This window comes from Capsella rubella, unplaced genomic scaffold, assembly GCF_000375325.1.
Source record: "Capsella rubella cultivar Monte Gargano unplaced genomic scaffold, Caprub1_0 scaffold_7, whole genome shotgun sequence".
Classification (NCBI taxonomy): domain Eukaryota; kingdom Viridiplantae; phylum Streptophyta; class Magnoliopsida; order Brassicales; family Brassicaceae; genus Capsella; species Capsella rubella.
Genome location: NW_006238917.1, coordinates 7,036,448 through 7,059,820, shown reverse-complemented (window position 1 = coordinate 7,059,820; position 23,373 = coordinate 7,036,448). Strand labels below are relative to the sequence as shown.

Below are 23,373 nucleotides of genomic sequence, written 5' to 3'. Positions count from 1 at the left end.
TTGTTTTATAATTAATTTTCTTTAAAGTAGGAAAAGGTCCACAAACATTAATTAACCACATAGCTTGATTTCCAAGCTCAAATTGAGTGTTTTATTATACTACAAGATATGGTAAAAAAGAAAAATCGATTTATCTATACGTCTTATTATTTTATCCACGATTTAAAAATGAAACTAAAAATATAATAATAATAATAATATGAAAAAGCAAGGAAAATAAAATTAGATTAAAAAAAATAAAATACAAGCATTGAAGAGGAGCTTGAGTTATCTCTAATACCATAGTTCAAACTCTTGTTAGTAATCAGGTTTATGATCACTTTATATAATAAGACTAGATTCGGACCCGCGCTACAGCGCGGGGGAAATAATTACATATATATAACTTTTAACGGATTATAATATGTTATATTTTAATTTTATTACAGTACAGTCAATTACAATAAATCATATATTTGTATAATAAGTTTAAATAAAATAATAAAGGAAAAATTGAGTAAATATTCATATATTGAGTTTTGATACAATTAAAAACACGGTGAAAATTTAACTGCACGAAATAATATTTGTCGATAAACTATTCATTTTAACTATTTTTGTAGTAAAAGTAGGAATATACGTAAAAATTACATGTTTACAATATATTTTTTGAAGGTCCAACCCGTAACATAATTCATTTCGTAAAAAACATTATTCGTAACTCGCTTTATCATTATAATTGTGATTTTAATAAACTACCCATGAACTATCTAAAATTTACATAGTTTGATATATAATATATTTTATCAATAAAAATTATGTCTCCAAAATTACATTTATGTCTTCAAAAAAATATTTCAATATTTTAAATTCTAAATTTTTTATATATTTGAACCTTTTACTTATGATATCTTGAAACTATTTGAAATTTTAAATATGCCCAAGTAACAATGGTTTTAATATTGGTCATACTATTAATGATTTTAAATCATTGTCCAAAATATTTAATCGAGTGTAGTTGAGTATTATATGTCCGTTTTGAAAAATTCAAATTGCAACATATGCAAAAAAAAATTAAATTTTTATTAAATATTTATATTATATAGTATAATATCATAAATTATAAATAATATCAAATAAAAGTGAAAGAAGAATAATATTTTTTAAATAGATTGTATTAAATTAGTTAGAGAAATATTTGTAAATCCTATAATTAGTTATGGAAATAATACAATCCTAAAATTAGATTTGGAAAGTATCCAGTGTATGTATCCAAAACCATTAATCTATCCAACTTTAAAAGATCCAATTACAAATTTCGGGTAATTTTCTTAAATTGACCCGACCCGGAAACACTTTTTGTACTTCTCTTTTACTAATATAGGGATAATAAATAAAAGGTGTTGTAGTTTCTTATTATTGTTTTTATAGATTATATACATGAACATGCAATAATGTTTACACATTAGATAGTTTTTTTTTTCTTCCGGTTGTTACAAATTTGATACCGAATCGTATATGAGACGTGTTAATGTAAGATTGAGATGCTAGGTTGTCACTTTTGTGGAAAACTGAAATGGACTGCCTCAATATGTCTTATCTAATTATTTTGACGTGTAAGCCATTTTCATTTTTCGAAACTCTTTCGAGGGAATGTATAATCATTAAGACATTAACTAATACGATGTGATTATTCAGAACTTCAGAATATTTATTTCTCAACAACAAATATCAATCCAATGTCCGAAATTGTAAACCCAAATCATGTAATGTAACTCCTAACCTCATAATCATCAATCTAATCTATAAAATGTTGGGCAAAAGGTATAAATAAATGTAACGCACACAGAAGAACGTAAGAAGGAATAGCCTAAACAGACGAAAGCATTATAAGAAGAGAAAGAAAACAAAATGACATTTCAAAAGAGATAAGAGAAAAAGTGACAACAGAAGAAGCTTATTGAAAATTTGAAATTATATATTTTGAAGTGGTTTTCTTAATACTTGTATATATTATAGCATTTACAGAAATCTTATGTAACATTAAAAAAATTAAAATTATAGTAGTAAACTAAAAAAATTCGACCAAAATGTTATAAATATGAATAAGAAGCTCGAGAATGAAATTTTGGTAAAATCTGGTAGATCCGTAGGTTAAACACGGAGACAAATTTTCCAAAGATTAAAAAAGAAAAAAGGAACCACTATAATCATTTTTTTTCTCGTATTTTGTTTGGCGAAAATGACTTATCATTGAGGGGAAAAATAAAAATAAATCACGTAGTTCGTTAAATAGTAAAATACAAACCGTACATAAAGGAAAAGCCCACTTTTGTTTTTCTTGGAATAAGATTGCCCACTCAAAACTATTCTAGTTATATCGACCTAAACAAATAGAGGAATACGTTGAAATTAGAGTAACTCATTCGTATAATTAGAAAAGAATATCTCATTTTGTGGCTCATAATCATACCTAAAATGCCATTTTATATAAGACATTTTAAGTTCATTTCATATCAACTCTTGTGTCAAACTATAGCGTTTAAATGTACCATGTACGTTGGGTTTTTTTTGTTTGGTACTATTTATTTACAAGAAGAAGAAGAAGAGTATGTGTAGATTTGAATAATAAAAGCTGTGGAGTCGAATTATATAATAAATTATGGATGTCAGATGTATAAAAGCATAATGTTTAATATTCTCATTAATTACAAATATAGCATGGACCGTGGGATGTTTGAGGCACAGGACCGGCGTGGCGTGGCGTGGAGGACCCGGTACTGGCTTGTTGTCCCACTGTCTCACACGGGTCACCTCTTCCATTTCTCTTTTACTTTCTCGTTTCCCTTGCAGCTAATTAACCCATATATTATTACTATTTTAGTAGATATATACCTTTGTGATAGTATTATATTATCTATCTTATACAACATTACAGCAAATCTTTATTAAAGTATATATAATTGTGTCTCTTTAGTTTAGTGGAATAATCTGAATTAGTGTTCTCTATAAGTTAGGGTTTAATTTCTAACTAGTGTATGTTACCTTGGAAAACTCACTCCAAACTCAAAAATATGAAGAAGGGTGTGAAACTACGATAATATAGTTCAAAGAAGTCTATATTTAGAAGAACACTCTGGTTAGACGTACACACTCGGGTCTATGCTATTCTGTGAGGCTCGACGTTCCACTCCCCACGCTTTCTTGTATTTTGTCACTTTGCTTTCTAAGCCCGTGTGTGTCTGTCCCGACGTCACGATATATACACTTCGTTTTTGTTTGTTTGTTAAACCAAAGCCTTAATATTACTAAACTTAATAAATATCAATGTACAATTTTATTAAGTTAAGTTGTACATGAGCACTAACTTCGTTTTTGTTTGTTAAACCAAAGCCTTAATCTTCTCTTTTGTGACTTTATAAGTCTCCTATTTGTAATCTTGTTTTTATTCTTTTTGCCAGGATTACATTTCTTATAGTTAGTGCTCATGTACAACTTAACCTTTCATATTTATGATATTTACAAGTTAGCAAAAAAAAAAAAAATGTACAATTTTAAGTTTAAAAACTAATTTTATTCTTTTCTTGGTATACTGACTTGACTGTCCATTAATTAAAAAAAAAAGCTTATATAAAATTGTTTTCATTGTCACAAGTCACAACCATCTCTAGCCAGAAAAGAAAACAAATCAAAAGCTTGACATTATTAAGTGTCATTGTAGTTTGGAAAACGATCGATATTGACAAGCATACCTTATGGTTCAGTCAGTGCATAACCATACCGCGTGGATAAAACCAACATTTATTCAACGATACTATGATTAAACCACATACCATATTGTTCTCTTTATCTTTCTAGTTTGATTTGGTTTGTTTCCGTATGAAAATTATACAATAGTTTATAAACTCCGTGTATAATGATTTGAAACATTGTATAATTTGTGTCAAGTCACTTTTACTGCCCTAAAATCATAGTAAGCATGTAATAATAGTACTCTGTTTGAAAGTTCCCTAGCCTTTTTGAAGACGATCCTTTGTTGATCTACATAACATATTGATGAATAATGAAACTCATAATTATAAATACACGATATTATTTACAAAAAAAATAAATGAAAACAGGGAACAAATTGTCATCCTATTACGAAACCAAGATGGAATCAATTCGAAAACCACTAACTCCCAAAAATAATTATAAACAATAATGGTAACTCTTTCGTGTCTTTGTGTCTGTGACCAATATTATCTTTAGATAACATCACAAAAGGCTATATGTCCCATATATGTGGTTTTGTTCCCAAATAGTTTTATTCCACTCTTTATTAAATTATTAAGATAGTTAGTCTCAGTCACATGTCTAATCTATATAGTTAACTTATTAAGTTAAGAGAACTCTGTTACTCAAAGTAGTAACCATTTTTCATTGGTAATACTATTAACATATAAAGTTTTATCATATCTAATTTGAGAGTGTTTTCTTGAAATGGATGATTGGTAGTTAATTAGATATATACGTAAGATAATCTTTACTCTACAAATATTCTAAACTTAAAAATATACTTTGAAACCGTTTTGTGTCAATTTCATCTCTATTTCCAACAAGCATCTTACAAAGTTTTTTACTCAATATATCTTTAATACTAGTATATTTTATTATTTTTAGTAAGAAATCTGCATAAAATTCCTACCTTATTCCAAATTACGATGAGATATTTGTATATAATCAAATCCTAATGTATGTACAGTCTAACTAAATTAAGGTATCTCATATATCACGAAACATTTATCATATTTGCACGACTCTTCTGCCTTGACTAATTAAGATATACATATTCAAAGATCTGATATGCGGAAGTACAAATTGAATGTAGAGTTTTACATATTAGTAAATGGTGATTACATGATGGAATAAAGACTAATCTTTAGAAAATTTTTGTAGTAACGAAGTTAACTAGAGTTCTATATAATGAAAAAGAAAAATCGGATTTTCAAATGGATTAAATAGTTATAAATGTTTCACATCTTTTTTTTATATGCAAACATAAATAGGAATAATTGACGTCAAAAATGAATAATTGAGAAGCTTACTTTTGTGAGAGGTGCTTTTTCCATCCAAGGAAAGTGATGGACTCGGTTTAATGTAGGGATCCACATATATATGTTGCCATGTGCATAATGCTAACAAAAATGACAAAAGGCTATAATAATTTGATTGCATTAGCCTTTTGCTTTGTGATGATTCATATAGTCATATAATAACACATTTATTTTAGTTACTTATTTTGGTGGGAAGATTGATGAGTCTTTTAATCTTATTAATATATCACAATGCAAGATAAGATGTTGTTAAATATACATTATAATAGTATGAACATATGTTCAGAAAGAAAAACAAAAAATTCGAACCAGCAAACTACTAAAAATAGAGTTAAAGACAAAAAATAAAAATAAAAAAAAATAAAAAAAATCCAAACCATGTAATCCTCTCAACTTTTTTTGATGTGAAGGTTAAGATATTTTTTATTATAATTAAGTACTATCTATCCCAACTTTATATTAGAAGATAAATTTCTAATATATATTATTGCTTTCAATAATTGTCCAGAAAGTGCTTTGACTAAATGTCCAACTATACTTCCATCTAATTGCCAAACAATGATGAAAATTAAAACCTTACATCAGAAAAAAAAAAAAAAAACAAATGATGATCTATAAGAATTAGGAACCCATCTTAACGAATAAAGAATAAAATAAAATGTGTAGCAAATCTACAGACTTACAAGTTTTTATAAAAATATATACAACTAACAACACATTCAAAAACCAGTATATCTAACTAATTCTATAACTTATGATAATAGTACACTTGTGAAAATTGTTAATAATTCAATATTAATGTCTTTATTTTTTTGTTGGGTGTGTATATATAAAACATAGACGTATAATAATTGCATGAAAATATCTTGTATGATGTAAATGGAGTCCAAAGCAAGACATCGAATGACTAAAGTGTCATAGATTTTGAATCTAGAGGAATCCAATGAAAGCTTGATTTATGAATTAAATTTGTGAAAAATTACAATGGAAGGAAGAGATTATAGAGATAAATAATAAGCAAAAACGTGGGTCAAGAGAAAGAAAAATAGAAATACACACACACACACACACAAAAGAAAGCTTGCATATCAAATCCATGTTTCATAAGTACTCAACATTACACACTCATCCACTCCCCCACTCAATTTATCTATACGTATTTAAATATTCAGTAACCTCCAAGTCTTCATGACCACCTGCAGCTTCTTGTTGCAATAATCTAGATATGTATTAGTAATTAGTAATATTTTTTTTTTTTTAACTCAATTTACACATATGATATAGTATGGACGACTCTTATTATAGATGTACTAGGAGTGTATAATAAATGTATTACATTTCTTCCATAATTTCAATTTCAAGAAAACGCAAGTTCCAATATGTGTACAATATATTCCGAGTTGAAAGCGTTTTTGTGAACTATGCTAATGCATGTTCGACTTTCGAAAGATTGTCGTAGAATTTGTTGAGGGATTATACCAAACTAGTGAAAGAGATTACGAAAATCATAATCACGTTTGCATTTAAAAAAAAAAAAATTGACAGACAAAGAAAAATTTGTTATGTCCAAAACTTCCAACATTATTCCAAAACCAAGATCGATTAAAAGGTTTTTTTTTTTTTTACTATATATGTTGTTACTAGAGAAAGCAAAAAAAAAAAATCACATATTTAATGTTTATGTACGGATTTGCTACTTACCGTGACTTTGAAGAAAAAGGTTTTGCAATTGCCCCATATGGGATTTACATTTAAAAAAACGATAACCTTTAAAGTTTCTCCAGAGCACTTTTCTTAAAGCAGACGTTACATTTTTCCAAAAATTCAAGTATGAAACTATATAGAAATAGGGATATGTACTTGCATATAAAAAACTAAAGAATATGCTTTTGGACCCCTAAATGAATCACTTCAATTTTCCCAATTCCCCAATTAGTCGACCACACTCTAATGTAATATTCATGATTGGTGTATTTTTAGTTTTTACTCAGTCAAGAATTAATCCTTCTTCTTTTTGTGGTAAAATTAATAAGTTGTCAAAGATATGAACAGAACAAACGTAAAGTTAAAAAAGAGAAATGTAATATGTCTGTCATCTCTTCTGACCTTTTTTTTTTTTTTCTTTTTCTGTGCTTCAGGTTCTCTTTGCTATTGTAGAATCCAACCTCTCACAGTGGTCCTTTTCAAAAAAAACTATGTCTATATTTTCTTATTTCTTTAACAATATTACACAGTTTATGAGAACACGAGTGCCATAGAAACTAGGAAGTGGAGGACAACCCAACAATGACACCCTAAAAAAAAAAAGAAAAGAAATCTCAGTTTTATGATATTTTTTTTTAATACCAAATCCTGCTGTTAAAACCTCTTAATAACTTGCAATTATCATATGTAATAAAGAAATCAATTCAAACTTTCACAAAAGAATATGGATCAGACAAAGCCTCAAAGAAGAAATGTATTTCTTATAGGTGTGTGTGTGTGTCACTGTGTGTGTGTGTACTATTTTATCCTCTTCTCATTCAGAATTTCTAATAAAAAGGACTCACATGTCTGTAATCAAATTTTTCTTTCCAAACAATATTCTTGCTTTTTATGGGAGGTTAGTGCAGGACATGATAATGATGAACTCAGAAACAGCATCAGACCTTTATCTCTTTCTCTAGCTTCAGATCCACTTTTTTTTACCTGAGCTAGGTGGTCACAGTCACAGAGGGAGTGCTTGACTTGCAAAATTTAGGGCAAAAACAAGAAACTCTAGTACAACAATAATTCACCTCAAATATGGTAACAAAGAGATGACCATACCAGAAGACCTTCTTTCAACTCTCTGCCACTCTCAGATGTAAAAGGAGATTCACTGCTACAAAGTTCCATCACCACCTCTCAACTCAATATACCCACTCCTTTTTCTCTTTTTTTATTTTTCTTTTTTTTGTAACTGAGTCTGATTTATTAGTGTTCTAATCACTCACTCTCTTAAGCTAATCATAAAACTTGGGCTGTTCTTAGTTTTTGTTTTGTCAAAAAACTACGACGCCCGCGTGCTCGAAATGGTGGTAGGGTCTGATGAGGAGACACTGAAATATTAAAAGAGGTTTTGTTTGATAGCCACAGAACACTAAGAGCGATCATTAAGGTTGAAACAAGGTATGTCCTTGTTTTATCTACAGGAGAGAACCATGTGAACTCATGATAAAAGAGTTTTCCAATGGTGGGCATTGTTCTTGATGTACCATCCTACTTTCTGTGCCTCTACTTTTGCAGCATACATAACAACAAAGAAAACAACATATACCAATCCCATAATTCAAAAACACTCCCTCATAAATGATGACAGGAACCAATCCAAGGAAAACAACACATACCAATCCCATAATTCACAGCACACTCCTACTCTCACTCCAAACTCATAACAGGTTGCTTCTGGTATCGGGTTTATTTGGTAAACATCAAGAACCAATCCGAGAACCAATATGGTGGATAAAACTTAGAAAGAGAGAATTTTTACCGTGAAAGAGTCATGTCAACTGAATAATCAGATCGGGACTTTACACCTCCTTGCCATCTAAGCTTGACTCTGTTTTCTCAGTCTAATCAACAGAGTTCCCTGCAGGAATTGCTGTAGAAACAGCTGACACATAACAAATTCTGTCAGCGATAATTTAGCAAGTTTATGATGTCAAAATCAATCAATCACTACATTCATCATACCCAGCGTATACATTTCAAAAAATAAAAAAAATTAAGAGGAATATTTAGAAGGTGAAAAAGCTATTCGAGAATAAAACAATCTTGGACCTTTCATTCAAGCTTCACTTATAGCCATTTTAAAAATAATATCTTCCACCCAGTTTGCTCCACGAGTGTAGACGTAGAAGACAGACTCTTACATACTGCAGGGTGGGTCCAATTGCACACACATCTCCTGCAACCTTAAACATTCTAAGTTACTACTACTAAACCGTTGAACTACTTAGATTAACCTGTTGAAACTGATACCCTATAAACCTATATCTAGTAGCAGATGCATAACTTTCACCAATCTTAGACAAAATATGAGATTAGCAAAACCAAATGAAACATGAAGAGACAGAGATTCGAGTGAAAACCTGTGACCGAGCTTGCAAAAGTATATCCAACAAAGCGAAGTCATCGGTTGAAAGAATAATATGAATCTAGCAAATGTATGTAGGAACGGTTTTCTTTCTGACGATAAACAAAAGACTCTGTAACATAGTACACAACATGCTGGCTACACTAAGAAAGAGAGCAAAGAAATAGAAACCCACTCACAGGTAGTAAATATTCCCAAAAGCAGAGGTAACCACAGGTATTGGCAAGCATAACATGTTCACCAGTAACGAAAAACATCTAATCAATCAGTCATAGTCTAATTACCAACATTCCACATGCCAGTGCTTTTACCTCAATTTATCTTTTTGAAACTCGAAAACAACCGAGAGAGGTTACATAGAAAGAGATAGTAAAAGGCTGTACAGAGTAAGCTAAGAAGATAACATCCATCCACAAGTTCTTTCTTTCAAACAGTTTAGATGGCTCATAGATGATCTCAGCCACAGGTCCAGGTAAAAAAACCATACTCAGATAACAATAACATCAATGTGAAAGGTTTAGCCTTTCATTTTGCAGGCCTAGCTCGATAACATTGCAAGTGCATAAGATCTCTCATTACTCACATTAAAGATAACATAACACAAGATTTCATACAGTATCCTCGTAGTGAAACAAAAGCAACAATCTTTGATTCATGAACAATACAATTCCTGTTCTCAAATGTAATCGAAACAATTTCAAATTTAGGATTTCTAAGATCAGAGAAATTACATCAAGAATATTAGATAACAATTTGTTGAAAACCAACAACAACATTTTGGATACTTTTTTGTGTTACCTTCCAAAGATCTTTTCATCAAACCTCAGAAATCGAAGAGCAAAGAGAGCTTCTAGAATCCCTAAGCAAGCACCAGCAGCTACATCGAGAACATAATGTCTCCCTAAGAGAATCCTTGAAATCGCAGTCAATGTTGCCCAGATCCATACAGCCACCACAACCTCACCTTTCACATCGCCATCGTTATGATCTCTAACCCATCCATCTAAGAAAGTGTAGCTTGGACTAACCATGGGAGCTTCTACAACAGCTGAGAAGAAGTGAACAGATGCAGCAACGAAAAAGACGCGAGACGCGTGACCAGAGGGGAAGGAATAGTGATCAGCTGGTACAGCAGCGGACATTGAAGGGTGATTGTAAGCGGGACGAGCACGACGGAAGATCAATTTCACGATTCCGACGAAGATCAGATCAAAGAGGAGGCCAAGGAGGAACGGGACGAGGAAAGCTCGTAATGGAGGGGAGAGGAGCAGGGAAAGGGATACAGGGAAGGAGAATCTAAAATCAGCTGAGATTTCGAGGAGGAGGAGCAAAAACGGTGGGAGGAATGGCTTCGCCGCCGTGTGAATTGCGCGAGATACGGCGGCGTCAACCGTTAAGATTGGACCGACGAAAATCGCCACCGTCGACGGAGACATAACTGCCGTTAAAGATTTGAGTCTAAATTCAAACGACGGCGTTTTTTCGAGACGGAAGAGATAGTCAAATGTTTTGAAATTATGAAGCCAAGTCCAGAGAAACGACGTCGCTTTCTAAAAGGAGAAAGGTGAGAAAGGTATCTATATAAGTATTGGGCCTTTTAAAGCCCATATAGAGAAAAGAAGACTTAAGAATAGAAATCAGTCACTCGTCACTAGACTCACTAACAAGACCAGCAAATAAGGTTCACTACTTCACTTAGGTTTCGTTTCGTAGTAAAATTAGCAATAGAACTAGCGACATTATTATATGCAAGCATGCAACGTTCGATGTTATCGTCGTTAGCGCAACTACAAAACAAGCACAACATAACCACCAGCCATTATTGCAATCAATATCCCTAATTAGTCATGTTAAAACCTTTTCTAAATGCTTTCATTACAACATAGTGTTCATACTTGTTAATTAATTCTCTATTTTCTGAAGTAAATGTTCAAAAACATATCAGAATATAGGTCCTACTGATTCCCCTTACCTTGTTATTACACTACAGTAAAAATCACTCGGATTCCTATTTATTATTGTCGATATCTCAATAAATATAACACCCGACACAACACTTAAAACCACTCAGTTCTTGATACGTTATCAGGAAACACTGCGTCAATTTGCTTTCCTCATTAAATGTTACACAAATTTTTTGGCTTCTTCACCTAACTTCTCCTATCACTTTTGCCTCTTCTACAATCATAAATTCCTTCTTCAATACCAGTAACTTTTACAGAAAACCATAAATATAACCCGCATCATCAAATCAGTCGCATGTATACACAACACATTCAAATCTAATACCACCAATTTTAACATTCACAAAAATCAACTTGCATATGATTTGAGTCACCCACACTGGACCAAGTGGCAAGTATTATGGACCAGGCCCAAAAGAAAAAAAAAAAAGAGAAAAGGGTAAAATCGTCATTGCAGTGATCATAATAAAACGTTCGCGGGTATTGTTCATCATAACTTGTGAAACAGAGAAAGAGAGAACAAAACCAAAATAAAGTCTTCTATAACACGAACATGCCAAACGGGTGGATCAAGTCATGGCAATGCAAATCAAAAGCGTTCGATGATGTCTACAACTTTAGAGCTACTAAATCACTAATCTCTTCGAGTCACGCTTGTAGTCGTAAGAGCTCACATTGCGTCAAAGACGTGATCGATACACGTTTACCCAAGAAAAACCCGAAGCCCGACCCGAGTTTAAGGCGTTTGAAGTCTTGTCGAACCGAAACAGAGCTTCTTGTTAACCCACAAACCCGGACGAGAAGGAGCAAATCTGCCCGAGCGTCTGAAACGCTGACCGAGCTGCCCGACGGTCACCCGTCGAGGAACGTTGTGGAGATTATATTCCAGTCAAGCTGGAGCTCCGACGAGTTTCCGGGTCGGATCGAGATGATTTTCAAAGTAGAAAACGGGTCGAGGACTGTGACCCGGTTCGAAGAGTACAGAGAGGCTGTGAAGTCACGTGCGTGTTTAAACCGAGGCACGTGCGAGGAGGAGGACGCACGGTGTTTGGCTGATGGTAACGAGATGATGAGGTTTTATCCTGTCCCGGACGGGTTTAATGGCGGCGCGTGGGATTTCTCCGGCGGGAAAAGTCAGGCTGTGTGTACGTTTTCCGGTAGCGGCGAAGCGTACGCGAGCGGCGGAGGAAGGAAGGCGATGATGATTTGTCGGGTGATAGTGGGTCGGGTAGATGATAGAATCGGGTTTGGGTCGGACTCAGTAATGGGTCGTGACGGCGAGTTGTTTGTCTTTGATACACGTGCGGTGTTGCCTTGTTTCCTAATCATTTTCAGATTGTAACATAATATATATATTAAAAAAATACACTTCATAATTAAATATCTTCTTTCTAAACACTGTAATTTTGTTTTCAAGAACTAACGTTGTGAATTGCTTGAAGGGTCATCATAGTACTTTAATAGAAAGATGATATATATGTCCATGAAACTCTTCTTGCGGGTTGAGTCGTAGTGGCTTAAGTACAACGCTTTAAGCGTTTGGGAGGTCATGATACTGTGATCGATCATCTCCATGAACCTGTTGAACAAAAAGTTACATGTCCGACTCATATATCTTTGTGTTGTTATGAAATGTGTAACTATTAATTTACGGAAAGAAACACTTTATCTTAAAAGATAAGAGTAGAAATATAAGCACTCATGTCCTTGAGTTTTTACTTTGTTAATATATAGTGCAGCATTTAGATAAATTTATATGGCATCGGCCAATTAATCTACTCTTTTTTTTTTTTCTTTTGTGGGGATTGATATACGTGTTTTAGTTTGACTTTCAGAAAATGTGATTGGGAGAAAACATAATCATGGCAAAGACAATCTGGTGGAAGACTAAATATGATGATATATAATTACAATATCAATGGAGATCCTAATCATAGTTCTTTGTCTTCTTCACCTCTAGCTAGAGAAATATTTTATTTGTCTCTTATAATTACGTTTCTGAACCATTTATGATGCATGTATATATGTAAGAACTCGGCATAAGCATTTTAAGCAATACATGAGCATGTTAATGTTCAAAGAAGGTTAGATATGAAAGAGTAAATATTGTCATTCCAAATTCAATCTTGAATGAAAAGAATTGTAGTCTTGTACTCTTGTTGAAATTTTGTGGGTGTAATAAATATAATTTGAAAATATATGTGTGCCTACATACACATATATTTATGTGCACTAACCCATAGACTCTCCAACCCATAAACCAAGATAGTGTAATGATGTGTTGTATATGTAAAAAAAAAATCATGATAGTGTAATGATGTGTGTATGTGATCTCTCTATGTGCACATTCACATTGATCTTACCTTGCTATGTATAAAGTTACTCCAAAAACGATAATTAAATTAACTAATTTAGTAGTATATATTAGGGGTAACTAATACTATAGATTTAATACTACTTTTAAAAACAGTAAATAAATTAGGAATTATTTGTTCCAGCTAATCCCCAGAACTTAAATCATCAAAGTACTGTAATAATCCAATAAAAAGTCTGCATGCAATAATCCGAATTTTCGGAGCATAAACCAAATTAATTAACCCCATAATATCATCATCATACAAATAAGTAACTCAGCTAAAAACTCTCATCATCGGTACTCCACAAGCATACATAATGGCTTCCCCTTCAGTCTCTGCCTTCCCTGCAAAATAAAGTATTAAATGTCACACCAATATCAGAGGATCTCAATTTATTGTGTTACGAAATATAACGTATTAAATTTTCACGACAGCGAACCTTTAATTCCGGTAACTCGATCACACATGCACATTCCACAACTTCTGCTCCAACCCTCTCTAACATGGTCCCCAAATAATACCAAAAAACAAGAGTAAATGAATATCTTTGCAAATATGTTAGGTTCAACTCAATTGAATTTTCATGTGTGAATTAAGTTACCGAGCAAGTTAATGGCAGCGCAGAGAGTACCGCCAGTAGCAATTAGGTCATCAACGACCAAAGCTCGGTCTCCTGCCTCGACAGCTCCTATGTGCATCTCGAGCCGGTCATTCCCGTACTCCAACTCGTATTCCTCGAAAATCGTTTCGCCTAGTTACATTTTATGTCATGTTTAGGCATATATAATGTATAATAGTACTAGTTTAAAAAAAAGTTATATGAAAGGTGGTATTCGAGTTTTCGAACCAGGCAGTTTCTTTGGTTTCCGAAGGGGAACGAACTTTGCTCCAATGGCTAACGCGATTGGTGGACCGAATATGAAACCACGAGCCTCTATTCCTGAAACCATATCAAAGAAGGTCTCGATAATTAAGTAGCGTTACTCCCAATACTTTAATCTTTCTTTGTATATAGATAAACACAATTATGTATGTTGTTATATGTTATTATTACAAAGAGTCCAGCTAAGAACATTAGCAATGAAGGAAAGATAAAGAAAGACTCCTGTCCCAACAACAATCCCAATAGACAGATTCTAGAGCACTAACACAAAAAGATACGTTTCGGTGCTTCATGTAGATGTAGTCTACACATGTATTGTATGGGCTTAATAATTAAATACAAATACATCTTTCTACATATACTTAAAAAGAATTTGACTCATCAAATACATAAATTTTGTTATGTTACCATGTGCCATGCACAAATAAAACTATAGAGTTTGGTATACATCAAACGAGTTTTGTATATAGGTTTGGTGATTTCTATCTTTTAAATCTGTCTAGGCAAAAGATTCTATTGATTTGAAAAGGCAACTGAAAAAAAAGTAAAAGAGAAATAATGATGTACCTCATCATACTTTATATTACAACAGTAACAAAGCTACAAAAGTTTTTGTACTTCATTACATAGAAGAAGAGAGACATACAGAAAAAGTGAGAAGAAAAGAATTGGCCAAAACAATGATGATAGAAAAAGAAAGAAGACCCAAATCAAGTTTTTTGGGGGCCAACTCTTTTTAAAAGGTTACATCCATCACTCAACTACCCATCTATCCAAACAATACACACCACATACACACACACACACAAACACTTTTTCACATAAGTAAGATCAACAATTATAAGCTTTTTGTTATAAAAAAAAAGGTGGAAGAATATAATAGAAAATAAGTATACTTTTTTCTTATATGATTTAGAAGGAAGAATGATCCAGGCAATCAATCTCATTCAGTCACTCAATCACACTGAAAGATTAGATTTCAGAGATAAGAGTGAGTCTTGTCTCAACCAAATTTCTTTTATATATAGAATATGTGATATAACAAAAAACTGTATTCGATTCTTTTTTTCTATAATTTTTGTACTTGAGTATATATTGACCATCAAATTCTTTATATGAAGTTATATATATATATATATATCATATGAAGTTAGTTTATTTATACACATTTAATCTTTATAAACAACAGATCTTTAAAAGAATCTTAAAATACACAACCACGTAAAAGAGAAAATAAAAATAAATAAACAATAAGTACTAGAACAACCACTTTGGATGATAACCAAGTTGAGCAACCTAATTGAGATGTCTATTCCTAATTTTTAAGTATTCTTCATCTAAGTTCAATGTAAAATAAAGATTTCGGAATTATACCTTTAAGATTCCACTAATTAGCATTTGCATTGGAGACAAAATCAAGACTCCACTAAACTTAACACGCGCACCAAACAATTCAACTATTCACGAGTTCAAAATATACATTAAATTAGCCTATATGAGAAAAATAAAAATAAATAGTAATGGTTTTTTTCATATTGAAAAAAAAATCTATACGTCACTAAATTCATGACCTACCCACTTTTATTTTCTCCCCAGAAAATCTTGAAAAACAATAAAATAATCCAGTTCACTCAAATATGCCGAATTCTTAGAATAGTAAATCCATAAAAATTACACCATATCCAACTGTCAAACAAAACAAAATTAAATAAAAAATATGAATTTTGCAAAGAAGAGAGAAAAAGATTTGATATATATTTTACCTGCAACCACTGAGATGTTCTTGTCTCTGTACCTCTCCACAAACAGATCAATCGTGTCTTTGAAAGCTTTCGGATCCAACAACACTGTTGTTATGTCTTGAAACATTATCCCTACACAATATATCTTTTTTACTCTTCTTTCTCTTTAATGTAACAATTCTTGAATTTTTTTGCTCTTTTCAAGAAAATATATCAAATGACAACAAACTTCATAACAAAACCAAAACACTGTACAAAACACCTGCATTTTCTTGGGGAAAACTAGTTTTTGCCAAACACAAAACAACACTTCCTATGCGATGAAACAGAGCACACTTGGATATAACATACTTACACACACCACAATTCCAAAAGAAGGAAGTAAAGAAAGTTACCTTTCTTGGGAAAATCAGGAACGACACGGATCTTAGTCTTGATTCCGTTGATACGAGGATCCTCTTCTTCTTTGTTTCCCGACATTGTCAACGAAGAAGAAGAAAAACAAGAGACTTTCTAATAATCAAAAACAAAACACTAGAGAATGTAAAAACCCTCTGTTATGTTTTTATAAAGGGTATCTTCTCTTCTTCTCTTTCTTGTTCAAGTTATAGCTTGGGAGAGAGAGAAATAAAGTGTAGCAGTCATAGTACTCTTCTTACCACTATTTATATATCTAAATAAACAAAATAAAATTAATATTTGGTTAGATTCCCTGTGCTTAAAATGTGTTCAAAATCTCTCTTTGTACAACTGTAAAGCCAATAAAATGAGAGGAAAAAAATGAAAATTTATATTTACTTAATTTTAAAATAGTAATTAATAAACTGTATTAAATATTGTTGTAAACTTCTAAACAAATAATAAATATGCTATCCAACAAAATCTTCCAAAATCTAAAAAGCATTTGGATAGGTTTCTAAGGTGGTGATGACATATAGGTTTGAAGACTTAGACATTTTAACTGATATCATCTATAAGAAGTTAATAAACTTTGTATTAAATTTTTTGTGGATGGGGTTCATAATAATTTTTTTCTAACCCATTTATAAATGAAATTCTATTAGATGTGTTATAAACTTACAATTTTTATAAAGAATGTTGTTTAAATATTTAACCGAAAGAAATTTAATTCAGAAGTATCATAAATATAAAATATCAAATCCAAAGACACAAAATATTAGGTAAAAATAAACTATTATAATATCAATTATTGGGTTTATATTCTATTAACATTGGTTATTGAATAATGCCTCCAAAAATAGAACACCAGAATCTTTCTAAAATTTTAGTTATTATTATTATTATTTTATTTTTTTTGTGATAGTACAAGACATATCTAATCTATGTCTCATTAGTAGATATGATCACAGAGTTAAACGTGTCGTTCAAACATTGGGCTGTCTCGATTGTTTTCTTTTTTTCTTCTTTTTTTTGTGTATCACCAAACAATTATCACGATGATTAGTATAAATACAAAAAGTTTAAGACGAAGAAGTGTCCTCGTTTAAAAATTATGAGAGCTATATCAATGCAGAGAGACAACAAGTGGTCTGTTTCATTATCTTATCTTCAAAGATTAGAAATTTTAGAATAAACTTGATCTCTCTTTGTCTCTTTATTTTATTTTTGTTGTTGTTTCAGTTTGTCCTATAATTATTAAAAGCTAAACATGTGGTTAGAGTTTCTCCTATTTGTATTTCATTTGATTGGAAAGAAATAGTCAACAAACCTCAACTTGGAGAGTGAAATAAGTTTGTGATTTTAACTTTACAACTTTTGGATAAATTTTCACATATACCACTTGATTATATTTCTTGCAATCCATATATTTTATACAAGAAATTCGACTCTCATGTATTATTAGGTTGCTAAAACATATAGAGATGTAAAATATTTCTAATTGATAAAATAATGTCATTACAATTGTAATTTAGTGGTTTATACTATTGTTGTCGTTGTGGATCACTATCATATATATGCAATCATGTATATTATTGACATAAAAATATACGTATAATATTACTACATATTAAAAAAGCTCAACTATGTCGAGCGATTATATAAATTTATGATCAAAAAAATTAAAAATAAATTTACATTCATATTATTTCCATGAAATGTATCTACTTAACATTATGTTCTGTTAATGATTATGTGTAACTCTCATAAGCTGGTTAAATATGAAAGTGTGTATCCAAAATCTAAGTATGATGGTCCTGAAGAATTTAGTTCGGTGATAGATAGATATTTCAACACCAAACTCATAAATTAGGTTCCCGTCATTCACTTATATGATTGTCTTTGTTCTTTTTTTTTCCTATGGTCAAAAAGAAAATCTAAACAAATATCATCAACTAGTTCGATCGAGCAAAGAGCCTAGAAGATTTCGCCTAACTCTTTCGTATCTAAAAACACACTTTACTGCACAAAGTCTAAGTGGAATTTTTGAGTGTGGTGGCAAATCTCTAGTAATAGATTTTGTTTTTTTTTTTTGGAATTGAGGATAAGTAGAAAATTGAGAGTATATATTATAAACGAAAGAAAATGAAAACTCATAAAAATGAAAGCGATGTTTCTTTCTTTTTCTATTTTAGATTATATTTTGTCTATTTTTTTATAAAATAAAAATTTTATGGAGCTTTTAGTTTAGACCTGTCCATGGTGTAGAATAGATTTTTATTTTATTTTATGAGAAAAAAAGTTCACCACCTTTTGAATTTTGATAGGCCAAGTCGAATATGCATCTTACGAGTTTACCCCTCCACGAGTCATTTCGTTTCTTATTCTGTCTAGTTCCTCAATTATTGCACTAAATCTGGAGAAACATGCTCAAAATCTAACTTGGGACAAATGTGTCCAACACTTAGTAGTGTGATGTTGATTCGTCTTTAGCAATTTAATGACTTCCTCTTCTTCTTCGTAAACCTAGAATCCCCAATACATAATGTATACAAATCCTTGTTATCAACAGAAACTATTTATATTAAAAAAAGAGTTACAAACTAATAGAGAGCAGAGGAGCATCATCAACAATGGTATATGTAGGCTGCAAAAGTAGGCGAATCTCTCTTTTTTATTCCGTGGTTTGGATGATGTCTTAGATTTCATATGACCACTTTTGGTAAGCATATTGTGACTCCCACTTTTACTTTTGTATGAAAATGGTATATTTTTTGTTATTCTTATTATTTTTAATCTATCTATATTACATGTTTTCAAAACAAAAGAAAAGACAGAAAAAAATCCTAAGTCGATTTTTTCGGCTGTATACAATTGAACGAACTTTCATACAAATAATGATTCTCTCTTGCTTTTTTAACCTTGGTCTTATAAAAAAACTATAGATCACAAAGTTCAAAATTCATTAACTTGATATACCATTAAGGTATTAACCAAATTTGTTTTTTAGCTAATTAAGAAGAAAATTAACCCATAAATAATCTTTGAAAAAATGAGGTTAAGGAAAACAAAAGGTATCGGATTAATGGAAAAAAGGGACAAAAGGAAAGGAAGTAAAATGAGAGTGGAGTGTACTATAATCAGTCGAATCAATTGGACTCTTATCTCACAAATTTATATGTGGATGAGTTGTTATAATCCTTGTGCTCCATTAACCCATTTAGTCTTCCTCCCCACTAACTCTTTTTTTTTTTTTTTTTTTGGGTTTCTCCTCATTTTTTTTTCACATCTTTAAAGTCTTTTTCCTTAAGAAAAAAAAAAGTCTTTTTCCTTAGGATATTTTTTCCTGTTGTATTCCTCTGTTCTGTCAATTTCTGCCATATCAATTTTATTTAATGAAACAAATCAAATTTTTTTTCAGTAGAATTTATGACACTGTAAGAGACTTAAATATGTCCATATTTAGGTGATATGTAATGTTAAAATTTACTTTTTGAAACTATAATAGAAAATTTCCAAAATTCCTATATACAAAGAAAAAATTTTATAAAATGTTAGTTTTTTTTGTTGTTTTTGTTACATAATAATACAGTAGAAAGTGTATGTGATCCCCCATAACTTGCATATTGTTTGAAACAGTCACAACTCTAAGGAAAAAAAAAAAAACATTATTGGACTAGGCCCAAATAGGTAAATGGGTTCATTATTGGAATAATGGCTTTACTGTTAATCTATAGCAACGAACATGTTTGCGAGAATGCACAAAGATTCTTACCATATCCATATGATTAACAAAAATGGGTTTAAAGTTTAAACATAGAGAGATGATAAATCACTCATTAAAACTTGTAAACTTATTGTAAGAATTGTGTGTGTGTGTGTGTGTTTTTACGTGTAGTTGCATGCAAATGCAAAAGATTTGGTGTTTGTAAACCTCGTATGGTGGATGCTGTTACTACTCTAATCATGCAATTGTAATGTGATTTGACAAAGCTGATTTGTTCCCAATTTATATGAATCCCTTAACTTAAATAGTTGATGCTTTGTAGACATAAAAGATCGCAGTGATCGGATACAAAGCAATCACATTATATCACTCACCTAAAAACAAGAACATCTTCATAGACTAGTTAAAACTTCACACTAATCACTAATCATATAGAGATTACCAAGACTTAACAATCAGTATTAATGTAACAACTAGTATATATATATATATATATATATATATATATATGAGATTATAAAACCTGATCTCAACATGAGCAATCAAAAAACCACATACAAAAAAAAAGAATTTAGTATACTTAAAACAACAACATTATACATACCTGTTTAAAGTGTTGTTAGTAATCATCTCATCTCATCTCATCTCATCTCAAATCAAACTTCTAGATTTGATCTTCTCCAAAACCCCATCAATGGCTAAATCAACAGCATCTTTCTTATTCATCAAACCCATTGAAGCTCCATGTCTTCTATACATAACTCTAGGCATCATCTCTATAACTCTCTCTCTCATCCTCGCTACTTCTTCTTTTGGTATACTCATCAACACGTCTTGGATCCTAACTCCTCTGAACACAACATCCTCTTTAGGAATCGTCACCGAGAACTCCGAGTATTCGGATTCCGGTAAATGCCAGCTGTACTGCATTTTCGCCGTCTGGTCTTCGAAAAACACCGGGATACATCCGGCGATGATTCCGTCGAACGTAGCTTTCCGTGTTGGTGTGTCTCCCGGTGGTTGTAAGCAGAACGATGACTGTAGCATCGGTCTCATGAACCGGATCGGATCGTGCTCGCAGATTCCGTTTGAGCAGTCCACGAAATCGCAGATTTTATCCGGTTTTGATTCCGGTTCGGTTACGTTTGTGCTCGTGCACTCTAACCGGATGCTACGGCGGATGTTCGGGGAAGACGAGGTGCCTCCTCCGCCGGCGAATAGCATGAGAGAAGTTCGCCGTGAGCGGCGTACACGGCGGATCCAGGATTCCAAAAACGGCAAGCTGTGTGGGTGAAACGACGTCGGGTAAGGGACGGCTTGTTCTTGCCACGGCCAGAAACGAGACTCGAGAGTTAACGCCGTCAGGTTGAAGAACTCAGGGCGTTCTAGAAACGACGTTCCCCAGACCGGAGGGTCAACGGTCAACGGCTGAGAGAAATCCCAAGCGGGTCGGGCCATGACGAGGAAATGGTCATGACCCGAGCGGCGTGACCAGATCTCGGGTTGATCACGGGTCAAAAACTCGAGGAGATCAGACCCGTGATCAGCGCTGGAGTTTAAATCGGGTCCGTAGAGGTAACGGAGGGAATCGATGCCGGCGTAGTAAGGGAGGTAGACGGCGGAGGCGAGATCCGGGTCGGGTGTGAGACATGGGTATTCGAGGATCCGACGGTGGAAAATGAGTTCGAGAAGCAACGGGTCGGTTCGATACCAGCTTCGGGTACGGGTATGGGTTTTAGGGCCGAGTCCGTGATTGGCTAAGTAAGGGCAGAGATCGTCGGTGAGTGGGTAACGATTACAAGTTGAGAGGAGATCGAGATTGAATCTTGATGGGAGTGTACGGATGTGGATCCAACGGCCTGTGCATTCTGAATCGACGGTTGAGATTTGCTGTGACTGAACTTTAGGTTCGATGGAGATGAAGATTATGATGAAGAAGAAGAAGGTGGTCAATGTTGTGACGGTGGATTTGGAAGCCATTGTTATGGAGGTTTGTCGGAGTGAGAGTGGTAGTTTCTTTGTCTCTCTCTTTGTTCATGGTAGGAAATGTTTTTGGTAATTGCAAAAGGAAGCCATGAACTTTAGAAGAATTACTTAATTTGATCGAGATTACTTTTAATAGATAATAGACCCATAATAAATAGACTTCAAGTATTATAATTCTATAATTATGAGGCAATAATTGAATCGTGGATCTCTTTCTGGTTAAAAACATAAAAATAAATTTTTGATATCTAAAGAAGAGAAGAGAATCTAACGGTGCTCGTGGAATTTTGAACACGATAAACTCGGTTCGTGTGAGTGTGTGTGTGTCGCGGTCTCGGAGGAAATGGGTAATTTTTGTTCAATAATTATTTTTCCATTTATAAAATAAGAAAGCAAATGAAAACCACATTTGGTTTATACTGGTATGGTTCTTTTATTTTACTGAACCAAATTGAATTTATTAGATTCGGTTCTGGTTAAACAGATTCCGTCGTATGGCCTCAATTCGGTTATAACTTGGTTGTTGTTATTACGAGTTCGATCCCCAAAATGTCACTTTGCTTTTCACTGGTACATTTGTTTGAGCTTTTTTTTTCTTTCTTTTTAGTCATATTTCATTATTAGCCATTAGGTTCTTCGAAGATTACTTTTTCACACAATCTTTAAGATTCATTATCACTTACTATGATTATAACGTCATAATATTTAATACTTTCCAAATTATTTCTTTCTTTTTTATATTAACTACCACTTTTTGTCTTGAGTAATATTATATTTTTTTTTTTTACAAAATATTTGTATTTTCTTTAATTTTTTGGTTTTTAATGGATTATTAAAATGATTACATTATAAATTTTAGTCTAAGGAATGTATTACTCTTTCTTCTCCCACATTAAATATATCATTTTATAGAAAATTAAATAGTATTGATTTTAAAGGTATATAATACTTTTTCCATAAAGGCTATATACTAATGTGACTTCATAATCAAGACTGACTGTTTATAGAATTTGTATCTCAGCCTTCTCGATAAAAAAACTAGAAGACAACACTAAATTAGGTTATTGTTTTCAACCTCACTAAATAAAAAATGGCCGTTCCGAAAGAAAGTTGTTGGTGATTT

At 32.2% G+C, this 23,373-nt stretch overlaps 4 protein-coding genes across 9 annotated transcripts; 1 reads left to right on the top strand and 3 right to left on the bottom strand.

The window, feature by feature from the left end:
• Window positions 1-8,209: 8,209 nt before the first annotated feature.
• LOC17880273 (probable lipid phosphate phosphatase beta) lies at window positions 8,210-10,697 on the bottom strand. Of its 5 annotated transcripts, XR_002833118.1 has the most exons (4): window positions 9,991-10,697; window positions 8,877-9,003; window positions 8,587-8,709; window positions 8,210-8,501 (listed from the first exon to the last, which is right to left on the bottom strand). XR_002833118.1 is itself a non-coding variant. In XM_006284811.2 (3 exons), exons 1-2 carry the CDS (start codon window positions 10,626-10,628, stop codon window positions 8,895-8,897), a joined length of 747 nt encoding a protein of 248 aa, XP_006284873.2. In that variant the 5' UTR covers window positions 10,629-10,697; the 3' UTR covers window positions 8,210-8,709; window positions 8,877-8,894. The 5 variants fall into 5 exon arrangements, 3 of the variants coding, with proteins under 3 accessions (XP_006284873.2, XP_023635649.1, XP_006284483.2); XR_002833119.1 differs by having other exon boundaries at window positions 8,210-8,709; window positions 8,877-9,010; window positions 9,991-10,695; XM_006284811.2 differs by having other exon boundaries at window positions 8,210-8,709.
• A 974-nt stretch (window positions 10,698-11,671) lies between these two features.
• LOC17879481 lies at window positions 11,672-12,498 on the top strand. The gene has a single exon (XM_006284288.2). It carries the CDS (start codon window positions 11,710-11,712, stop codon window positions 12,496-12,498), a length of 789 nt encoding a protein of 262 aa, XP_006284350.1. The 5' UTR covers window positions 11,672-11,709.
• A 1,120-nt stretch (window positions 12,499-13,618) lies between these two features.
• LOC17880528 (adenine phosphoribosyltransferase 3) lies at window positions 13,619-16,772 on the bottom strand. Its single transcript, XM_006284543.2, has 6 exons — window positions 16,534-16,772; window positions 16,160-16,270; window positions 14,361-14,453; window positions 14,115-14,264; window positions 13,953-14,011; window positions 13,619-13,857 (listed from the first exon to the last, which is right to left on the bottom strand). The coding sequence occupies exons 1-6, from the start codon at window positions 16,616-16,618 to the stop codon at window positions 13,804-13,806; spliced, it is 552 nt and encodes a 183-aa protein (XP_006284605.1). The 5' UTR covers window positions 16,619-16,772; the 3' UTR covers window positions 13,619-13,803.
• Window positions 16,773-18,863: 2,091 nt separating this feature from the next.
• LOC17879495 (probable xyloglucan galactosyltransferase GT19) lies at window positions 18,864-22,382 on the bottom strand. Of its 2 annotated transcripts, none has more exons than XM_023779780.1 (2): window positions 20,869-22,382; window positions 18,864-19,063 (listed from the first exon to the last, which is right to left on the bottom strand). In XM_023779780.1, the coding sequence occupies exon 1, from the start codon at window positions 22,242-22,244 to the stop codon at window positions 20,916-20,918; it is 1,329 nt and encodes a 442-aa protein (XP_023635548.1). In that variant the 5' UTR covers window positions 22,245-22,382; the 3' UTR covers window positions 18,864-19,063; window positions 20,869-20,915. The 2 variants fall into 2 exon arrangements, with proteins under 2 accessions (XP_023635548.1, XP_006283747.1); XM_006283685.2 differs by lacking the exon at window positions 18,864-19,063 and adding an exon at window positions 20,067-20,184.
• Window positions 22,383-23,373: the final 991 nt, after the last annotated feature.